General features: G+C 39.4%; 1 protein-coding gene across 1 annotated transcript; it reads right to left on the bottom strand.

The window, feature by feature from the left end:
* Positions 1 to 299: 299 nt before the first annotated feature.
* Positions 300 to 10,414, bottom strand: LOC112465837 (collagen alpha-1(XI) chain-like). Its single transcript, XM_025033591.1, has 18 exons — positions 9,752 to 10,414; positions 8,531 to 8,755; positions 7,896 to 8,203; positions 7,496 to 7,729; positions 6,674 to 7,157; positions 6,183 to 6,424; positions 5,739 to 5,936; positions 5,194 to 5,661; positions 5,059 to 5,103; positions 4,430 to 4,888; positions 4,152 to 4,313; positions 3,803 to 3,964; positions 3,342 to 3,719; positions 3,001 to 3,270; positions 2,057 to 2,685; positions 1,719 to 1,879; positions 1,190 to 1,374; positions 300 to 963 (listed from the first exon to the last, which is right to left on the bottom strand). The coding sequence occupies exons 1-18, from the start codon at positions 9,894 to 9,896 to the stop codon at positions 604 to 606; spliced, it is 5,115 nt and encodes a 1,704-aa protein (XP_024889359.1). The 5' UTR covers positions 9,897 to 10,414; the 3' UTR covers positions 300 to 603.
* Positions 10,415 to 11,053: the final 639 nt, after the last annotated feature.

The following is an 11,053-nucleotide window of genomic DNA, read 5'->3' as shown; positions in this document are numbered from 1 at the left end:
CGAAATTTAGTATAAAATTTCCGTACGTAACAATACATTAAAGATAAATAATAAAATAATGAGTTAATAATTTATAGCATTATTTATGCGTGGTACTTAGAGAAAAGCAAAAATGCGTACATATTAATAAATAATTAACTACATAATAATTAAAAATTAAAATGTAAAATCTACTTTAGCATAATCCGAATTTAATTAATTTTAACAATCAATGATATTAATTAGTATACGTTTAAAATAATTAATTAAGAATTATTAACAGCTGAAACATGTGTTTAAGAGTAAATTGAGAGACAGTCAATAATTAACAGGCCGTTTTATTTATAGACATAATTAAGCGTATTATTTATCTAAATTATCATATCTATAAACATACTTTAAAATATCGGCCTGTACTGTACGTACAAAAAAAAGTTAAAACATGTTACATATAAAGTCCATAATTATGCTATAAATACATGATAATCTCTCGTTTCCTGAATTATGCGTAAATCGAACTTTGCCTTAAACTGCACCTCTCGTATAATACGTAATCATGCGTAATCACGTAAAAATTGCATAAAGATAATAATCGCGAGAGAACAGTGTGATCAGTTCACTGACCTATTTGAAGCAAACCGGGCCGACGTCGAAGCCGAAAGCTTGCTGCGGCGATCCGTAATCGACCGGGTAAAAATCGACCAGCGGGAGCTGCTGCAGCTTCCTGGTGCGAATTAAGAACACGGTCTCCTCCTTGCCACTCCGGCTCTTGCACCCGTCCGCGATGACATGAGGCATAATACCGTTAAACGAGAATTCATCCTCGTTGTCGCCGAGTAATCGCACCGAGAGATTGTAATCCCGATCTTCACCGTCATACCAGGCGACGCTGTTCATGCACGTGTACGTAAAGTTCTGGTAAGCTTCTTGACTGAGCAGACGCAGGAAGTTCATCTGCACTACTCCGATCGTCTCGTAACTTATCTGGAAAACATATAATTGATTCTATAAGGTTTGATTCGATAAGATTTATACCTCTAGACTTCGTAATTTTATTCATTTATTTATTTGTTTAGCAAACAGTCTTTTGATAATGTTGCAAGAAAAGTATCAGACCTGATATTTTTAATTAGCATTAATATAATGATGATAATAACGTTAATTGCAAGAATAATTAAGCGTACTAAAATGAAAATTTCATTAATCTTACTCTAAATCCTCCACGTAAATGTGAGTACCAGTCGGTTTTATTGTCTTCTTTCCTCCACGGTATGTTCGGCATGAGACTACTGTGGATATCCGGAAAGACGCAAGTCTCGCCCATGTTCGTGATGTTGCAGAACACGCTGATAGCGTCGTCAGACATGCCCAGGTTTGGATCGATCCAATACCAACCTGTTTGACAAAGCGTAATAAAATCTTCTAACTCTCAGTGGAGACATACTCAGTTTTTTTATTATATTCTACCGCAAAAAATGTCATCAATAAAAGAACCGAGCTTTACACAAAGTGATAGAATAAAGCCTTAGAAAAAGTTTTAAGCAAAATTATCAAAATATAAATATCAAAAATTTATCAAAATGTATGATATCTATTAAAAGTATTTAATATCAACAATGAGAACTTTCTTTCAAGAAGAGAGTTATTAATATTGTTTTGTTTGCAAAATATTAAAGTTTACTTATAAAAATTTAATGCAACATTGATTGAAAACTGTAGCAGAAGAGTAGTAACTTTACCATCCTTCAAATCGGGGTGTCCGTAAAACAGATCTCTGCACGTTCTCGCCGGAATTTCTCTGGTACCAATTGGCTTACGCATTAAATGCAATTGTTGTTGTATGTTTAAAAAAGACTTGTTTATGTCTAAGAGCTTCTTGTCAAATATCTCATCTTCCTCGCTAAATACATCAAGAAAATTAATCTCTCTACAATTCTAAAATTCAAATCCACTAAACAAAAGCTTACAATTTAATCAAATACTTAAAACAGAGTAAAGAATGTTATAAAAGCGATATAACTTTTGATTTAATATTTGCGAATTTTCTTTCTAGATCGAATCATAGAAAGATTCTTACATATTTTCGGAAGCGTCGCGTTTTCTTTTGGCCGATTGATCACGAAATATCGTCGGCGGTATTATCCCCTCGAAATCGAATTGTCCCGTTGATAGACCAGGCGGCCCTGGTGGTCCTGGCGGACCCGGCGGACCTGCGTCACCTCGCATCCCGTCATTCCCAGCATAACCTTTCGGCCCGGATGGTCCTGGTGGTCCAGGTAAACCGACAAATCCTAGTTCTCCTCTGGGTCCATCGTGACCTGCGCGTCCAGGATTTCCTTTGGGCCCTTCCATCCCAGGCAATCCGCGATCACCTTTTTCTCCCCGCTTTCCGTAGTCGCCTTTAATTCCAACGAGTCCCGGTTCGCCTCGATGTCCTTTAATACCTCTGCGACCTTTCTCACCTTTCTGGCCTTTCGGACCGATCGGCCCGATAATCCCAGGAGCGCCAGTGGCTCCCGGCATGCCTAAGAGACCGTTTTCCCCGGCAGCGCCCGGCAAACCTCTTACTCCTGGAAAACCAGGCAAACCAGGAGGACCTTGAGGTCCGATAGGCCCTTCAAGACCCGGCTCTCCAGGAAGACCAATGTCTCCTTTCTCTCCTGGCAAACCTGTATTACCTTGCTGACCCGCCGGCCCTTCTGGACCCTAGAAATTAACAATATTTATATAATAAAATTTTTTAATGTTTTATATATTTCAGAATTCTCTAATGGTGCGTCTCCACCTGCGAGTAAGAACTCTGAGAGCAAAAAGAAAGAGAGAGAGAGAGAGATACTCTCGAGAGTCTCTCTCTCTTTCTCTCTTTTTGCTCTCGAGAGTTCTTACTCGCAAGTGGACACGCACCATTATATATATTTAACAGTACATTTTAAAATAACTAATTACTTATTTAATTCATTATTATCATTTTTTAAGAGTGGATAGCATTCTCTTTTAATAAATAAATTGAAATTTTCATACCGGTTTCCCGGGAGGACCCGGTAATCCTTCCTTGCCAGGTAACCCAGCTTCGCCTGGTACGCCAGGATCGCCTGCGCGTCCATCCTCGCCGTCCTTTCCAGTCTCGCCTTTCGCGCCTATAAGACCAGGTTCTCCGGATGGACCAGGAAGACCAGGTAATCCAACGTCACCTTTTGGTCCCTCGGGACCGGTTAATCCTCGTAGTCCAGAAAGTCCAAGAAATCCTATCTTGCCTTCTTCCCCTTTCGTTCCAGGTGGACCTCTTTCTCCCTTAAGTACATTAGTAGATAAATAACAACGTGTGACACTATAACAAAATTTCGAGAATATGTATATCTTACCTGTTTGCCCTCCACTCCTGGTTTTCCGGGAGGTCCTGGCGTTCCACTGTCTCCTTTTTCGCCTTGACGACCCTCTGGACCCGGCAGGCCTTCTGCACCCTTAAGGCCCTTTGACCCTCTCGGACCTCGTTCTCCGGGAGTTCCCGGTAGCCCTACAGGACCAATCGCTCCAGGATCTCCGACTTCGCCTTTTGGCCCTGGTTGACCCGGTAAACCATTCGGTCCTACAGGCCCAGCTGGCCCAGTTGCTCCGACCGGACCAACCTCGCCTTTTGACCCTCGCGGTCCAATCTCTCCTGGTAGTCCTTTCTCTCCAGGAAGACCTACCGCACCAGGTTCACCACGTGGTCCTTGTACTCCTTGTGGGCCCGGAAGGCCCTGTATATTATGATATCAAGATTAAAATAATTATTTATTGCTTAAACTTATCTTATTTATATCAATCAATCAAATATACATACTATATTCCCCTGAGATCCTTTAAATCCTTTTTCGCCGGGTGGACCTACATTTCCTTTATCGCCGTCTTCGCCCGGGGAACCAACTGGTCCAGGTGACCCAGGTAAACCTCGTTGTCCTGGTAGACCATCATGACCTATAGGTCCAGCTGATCCAGGATCGCCCTGTTAAATAAAAATATTAAATAAAAAATATTTTAATCATATATTGTTTAATTGCATTGTTATTGAACATTATACTTTTTATTCTTGTGATCATAAGTATATATCGCACTCTAAAAAAATATTAAAGACATCAAAGAACTTTAAACAGAATTTAAATTATATAATTCTCTCATCTGCTTATAGTTACTTTTTCGCCTTTGAGTCCGGTAGAACCCTTGTATCCTTTGTGTCCTTGCTTCCCTTCTGGGCCTGGTGGTCCATCTTTACCGGGATCACCTTGAGCACCCTTATCGCCAGGCGGTCCCTGAGCTCCGACAGGTCCCATCTCACCTTTCAAGCCAGGCAATCCCTAGAATTTACAATTGAAATTAAACATTCAACTTTTTATAATTATAATAAATTAAATTTAAATATTAAAAATTATTAAGTTTACATCTTATAAGCCTTATTCTGAATATAACTAACCGGCAGACCGCTCAGACCTCTTTCACCTGGAAATCCTGGTAATCCGCCAGGACCCGGCAATCCTTTGATTCCCATCAGGCCGACTAGACCCGGCGGTCCTTCTTTCCCTTGTTCACCCGGTAGACCAATCTCACCCGGAGCTCCCGGATTGCCAGGTGCTCCAAGTTCGCCTGGTTGACCAGGTTCTCCAGGTGGTCCTGGAGGACCAATAACACCGGGAATTCCCGGAGGTCCTGTAGGTCCCGATTCGCCAGCTGGACCACGCTCGCCGGGCGGACCTGGTATACCGTCCTTTCCATCGAGACCTGGTGGACCCGATGGTCCCACGAATCCACGTGAACCTTCAACACCGGGAGGACCAACATCGCCTGATGATCCAGGGGGTCCTGGCTGACCAGTGTCGCCTTTTGGTCCTGGTAATCCTTCCGCTCCTCTTCTACCACGAGTTCCTCTAAAGCCCTATATGATATTTGTAGTAAATTATTTAACTGACTAAAATTATCGTTTGATATATTTATTTTACATTATTTAATATTTTACATTACTTAATTAATAAAATAATTTTATACGCAGTTATTTGCGTGTGAGAAGTCTATAATTGTGAAACGTTATATACAATAAAAATTTACCCGTGGGCCTGTTGTACCACGTTCTCCTTGTAATCCGCTGTTTCCCTAAAAGAAAAAAAAGAAAAAACAAACGATATTTTTTACAAGACGTTAAAATCATTATTTAAAACTTTGCATAAAATTTATCAACATTACTCTTTCTCCTTTATCGCCGCTTGGCCCTTGAATTCCTAGTTGCCCTTTGTCCCCCTTTTCTCCAGAATTTCCGGGATAGCCAGCATATCCCGGTATGCCTATCTTTCCTTTTTCTCCGGGCGAGCCTGCGGACCCAGTTTCACCACGAGGTCCCTCGAAACCTTTCGGCCCTTCCAAACCTTCGAGGCCAGGAATTCCCTGCGGGCCTGTCGCTCCGGGCTCTCCCTTCATTCCTGCGTCGCCTTTTTCACCCTCCAAACCTCTCTCCCCTTTTTCGCCGCGTTCACTCAGTGGACCACGTTGCCCTTCGTCACCCTTCACACCTCGGACACCCGGAAATCCCACCGGTCCCTGTGAGCCCGGTGGGCCTTGCTCGCCCTTCATTCCTGGAATTCCAGGATTCCCCGGAAGTCCAGGAGATCCGTCAGCACCCGGAAGACCGGGAATTCCGGGCTTTCCTTGTGGACCCTTTTAATGAAATTGAATTATATTAAATGTAGCCAAAATCATGGCACAACCAAAAAAAAATCGTATCCATAACTTACAACTAAGCCGATCGGCCCTGGTAGACCTTGAGGTCCTGGCGATCCTATTGAGCCTGCAGGTCCTGATTGTCCCGGTGCCCCAGGTGGACCGAGTGGACCAGCATTACCTTTAATACCGGGTGGCCCTTCACTTCCAGGAATACCAGGATTACCCGGTAATCCGGGGAAACCTCTTGATCCAATAAAACCTCTCGGACCCTACATAGTAAATCGCATCCAAATTTTACTTTCCATTCTTCAGATTCATTTACAAAAAATTATCACATTGCAACATATATTTTTTTAACATATCTTTTTTTTCTTAATTTAATATTTTAACTCTAAATAAATAAATCTTAAAAATATGTATTATTTAATATATTATACTTTTTTAGAAAAACTTATTTTGTATTTTTCGTCATTTAATATTCTTTTTTAGAAATAAAATCGTAATAACATTTTTACCAATTCACCAGGTAAGCCTGGTAACCCCGGAGGGCCGTCTTCACCCTGCATTCCTTCGTGGCCTGGTAAACCTAGTTCTCCAGATTTTCCTGAGGGTCCCCGTTCACCTTTATCACCCGGTAGACCTGGTAATCCTATTGGCCCTTGTTCGCCTTTTGTCCCTGGTGGTCCACTGAGGCCGCGTTCACCGTCTCTGCCGGGATGACCTCTTCTACCCTCCCTACCAGGATTTCCGGGACTTCCTGTAAAAAATCTGCTTTAATTCCTGTGAAAAGCGGATTTATAGAAATTATAAGAAAATCATTCCACAAAATTCGAATTTTAATCTTAAGAAACAGGAATTTAAGTAAACTAAAAGCATATAATACAAAAGAATTTTTAAAAATCTTTTAATTAATCTCTTAATACATAAAAAAATTAAGAATCGATAACTTTACAAAACAAATCGTCATTATGATCTTTTACAAGTTCCAAAAGTTGTTGTTCTATACCTTGGTCCCCTCTAGGTCCAGGTTCGCCAATTTCTCCAGGTTCTCCTTTCTGACCCTGAGGTCCAGGCGGACCATCTGGACCCGGAACGCCCGTAAGACCCATCGGGCCTTCTACGCCTCTTATCGCATGCATATGTTGAGATATCAACTGTCGCAACATTTCCGCTTGAGAATCCGGCCCCTTTTCGTTATCCTGTTGATTCACTGTAGGTATCACGAAGACGTTGCCTGGTGGACCCGATACACCTGGCAATCCAGACAGTCCATCTCGACCGGGTTCGCCTTTCTTGCCGGAAAAGCCGGGTACTCCTGGCGGCCCGGGAAACCCACGGGGTCCAGATGGACCTCGGGTATTATAACGCTTTACATAATCTCCATCATAAGGATTATTTGCTAATTCCCCGTAATTTTGCTGATAATTTGATTCCGTATTGTACACATTCGCAGTCGTCGTCGTCATCGTCGTTTCCATTTCATAAAATATCTGAAATAATTGAACATCAATCTATAAGATTAAAGTTCTATCAAGAATCTTATAGATATGTATAATTTTTGTAATAATATATAATATTACAATGTGATTTACTCTTAAATAATAAGATTTTTAATTTAGCTTCATCAAGTTTATTTTATCTTTAACATTGTGCATTCATTCCTAGATCAATTTAATTAAAAAGCAATTTTATAGCTATAAATTAATATAAATTAATATGTACATTACAGAAAAATAACAATTTAAATGTTTGTAAGATATAATTTCTATCTATTAGTCTTTTTTAATGTTAATTTACTTCACATTCATTTAATTTCATTCATTCTTACAGGATTCTCTGTTGATCGAAATACATTAATTGTATTGATCGTCTCATGAAGTGGAAAGTCTCCGTTATCATCTTCATCCGAATCTTTCTCAGTCTCCTCTTTGTAATCATCTTCGTTAAAAGATGAATTATAATTCAATGTACTTGATTGGTGCTCGCAATCTGGGGCAAACAGTGTGCAGATTTCGTAAGCAGCGTCCGGATTTACAGAAATCTTCAACATCTCAAGACTTCCCTGGATAAATATAAACCAATCTTGTTTTAAGATTTTACAAATGTAAATTTAACTTTTCACATTTAATTATAAAGATGATACAATCTCTTCACGACCATTTAAATTCTCTATCAACTCTTATTTAACTCTTTTATGTTATTATTATTTTTCTGAATTTTTCGCCCACCAGATATAAATCGCCCTTAAGTTGCTGTCCAATCATGACGATGCCGGCGATCGGTTTCTCGAGGTTCCTCCGCAACTTTTTCGTGATGTGCCTGTCACAATCGAGAATAATCGTAACAGCATCGCCCTTGATGCTAACTCCCAATCGATGCCACCGCCCGTCAGAAACATCGACACCAAAGGAAATCGGTTCACTCCTATCGTCCGAATTTGTGTTATAGAAGAGTTTAATATCGCGTCCCAACGAAAGAATCAACTGTTCCTCGCCTCTGTCACCATAGATAGTGAAGAGTACTGACGTGGAGTAATCTACAGCCGAATATCAATTAAACAAAGACTTTAGTTTGTAAGATGAAAGTGATAACTTTTTTGCAATTTTCAAGTTAATAAAATTCGAGATTTAAATAACTTCGAGATTTAAAAAATTGTGCAAAATAAACAAAAAAATTTATCACTTAACAGAATTTTTAAGTATCAAAGATCGCTTTTAAAGTTTTCAAATTATTTTGTATTATCTTTTATAAAAGAGCCTCGATTTTTTATTAAATGTCATTATAGACGCTTTAATGGATATACAAATGTAAGCGCGTCTAATTATAGCAAACAATTATATACCTGCAAACAATTATAAATTACCTTTAGTCGTTGACTCGTTAGCTTGCATCGGCTTTGCAACAACTAAGATAGAGAAATCCTGTGGTACACCGGTCGGAAATAGCGTATTGGTAGGAGTCATCAGGATCGCGGCTTCCATGATGTCATACGCAACCGTGCCATCTCTGCAGCGACTTTCCGTCCTTCTCACTCCAAAGAGTTGCTCTTGCATCCCCGTGGCTTCAATTAGATCAGTCACGTTCTTCGCTAAAATTAAAAAAAAATTGCAGCTAAGCTAAAGAAGCAGCATCGCATTAAGAGTAACGTGGATATAATGTAGCAGTTGTTAAAAAAGAAAAAATAAGAGAAAAATACAAAATAAAAGAAAAAAAGGAAAGAGCTTAGCTTCTCTTATTCTTCATTTAAGACACGTATTATTGTTTTTCTAATTGCAAGAAAAATCATATTTAGTTTTCGTTTTTAATAGAGCGATTACGTAACATGGCTAAAATGGGAAGACGAGGCTAAAAATGGGAATGCACAGATACAATAGGCACAACGAACGACTAGAAACCCAGTAACCCGTGAACCTGCAAGTCATAATTCAAGTCGTTGGAACGTATGTCTGGACCAATTTAAGAGGATGCCGCTGTGACACGCAACTTTGCATGCAATACATACGCGTGTCAATTAGCGCAATAAAGATCAGTTAGAAACGCATCTATCGACAATATAGCTCATACCAGAAAAAACGAGCTTTCTTCTCAATTTCTCTCTCTTTAAATATAGCAACCAGTTCAGTAATAGACCTTTATGAGTTATGGGCACAAGAAAAGAATTTTTACTTCGAAAACTTATCGAAATGATTATCGTTCAACTTGTTTCTTATTATTTAAACACGCGAATTTATTGTAACTATAAAGTAAAGACCATATATATTGTTCATATTTCCTCAATAAAATTTATTTCTAAATTTTTTTTTTTGGCCAAAAATTTCTACAACTGTCTAATAATAATCGTAAATAATTTAACGCTATTATATCTAAAAACAAAGTAAATTTCAATATACGTTTACAGAGCTTCTTATTTTGGGAGTCTTTCTATATGCTCCAAAATTTAAAATTACAAACATTCTGAATAATTTCGATGGCAATGGAGATATTTTTAACTACACATTAAAATAACGCCTATAAAAAAAAAGATAACCATTTAAAAGCGAATTTAAAAGCTAAATACCATTGCGTTGAAATTTTTGAAACTTACCTGCGTCTTGCAGCGCGGCATCCGCTGCATTTGACTGCAAACCGGATGCGATGAGTACCGGCAGAAGCAGCGAACGCGCGAGGAGCACAATCCACGTGGATCGCAGCGTTCTCCATTGCCCCCTGGCGTGGTCCTGTGGCCGCATCTTCTCTCGTCGTCAAAACATGCTTCCGCCAATTTTCCGGTACTCGTACAGGACACCCCACGTGGGCTTAGACCCGCCAAAGATACGGTACGCCGAGTCCACGATTACAGGATCTTCGTGACGACGTATTTCCGGTCATTGGAATCATCGGCCCCTCTCTACGTACTTCTTTCCTCCTTTCTCAATATTTTTATTTCTCTTTCTTCAATACTCAACATTCCTCATCCTCCAGATTAACATAACACGTTAACGAATGTAATAGAATGTGTACTATCTCCTCTTTTCCCTTTGCTGGACTATCCCTTTATTCGAACTGCATTCCTCTTTCGGCCTGGTTTTCCTCTGCGATGCATGCGTGCAACTGTCGTCTAGATGACTACTTGCGCATTCCATGCACACATGTGCTTTTTAGTTATGGTTCCACGTCTCCTCTATTAACGCTGATTCGCATAAGACATGGCAGATAGACCGCAGGATGCAGTGTCACCGGGTTAGTCCCTCCTTCCCTTTACATTTTACAACCATGATATAATCGGGAACGTCACTGGGCTGCAAAATAAATTAGAGGGAATCGATAGAAATTCATCTCATAAAACTACGGATTTCTAATCTTTAACATAAGAATTTAATTTAACAGCTTTCAAATAGTTTTCTATTTGTTTTTCTTTTTCCGTTTTAAACACAGCTAAAATAACTTTATTCTTTTAGAAATTCTTACATAATACATCTCACATTGCTTCTTTGAAGCGTGACTTCATTGCACTTAATCTACAAAAGAGGCATTAAGAAACATTACCTAATTACTTTTATGAAAAATATATAAAATAATTCCAACATGTTGAAAACACAAGAGTGGAAAAATAGTTATTTGTGTAACAAGTGAGGTAACGGGCCTTCGGCTCGTGCGTAAACTCCGCACCCGGGAATTTTCATCTTTACACACGGCTTACACTCCCTATTTTATGTTGCAAGTGCCTGGAAAGTGGTCTATCACGCACGCGTAGCGTGTTTTAATAGGGCACTTTCCATGCACGTGTTGCATAAAAAGACATTTCAAACGCCTTTCAAATTACTTACGATTTCAAACGTAAAAATTAAAAATTTAAATTTTACGCGAAACATATTTTGTTTCAATTTTCTTTATTTTACATTATATA

The sequence above is a fragment of the Temnothorax curvispinosus genome, unplaced genomic scaffold (assembly GCF_003070985.1).
Source record: "Temnothorax curvispinosus isolate PA1 unplaced genomic scaffold, ASM307098v1 QBEX01015538.1, whole genome shotgun sequence".
Lineage (NCBI taxonomy): Eukaryota > Metazoa > Arthropoda > Insecta > Hymenoptera > Formicidae > Temnothorax > Temnothorax curvispinosus.
This window is presented reverse-complemented; position numbering and strand designations above follow the sequence as displayed.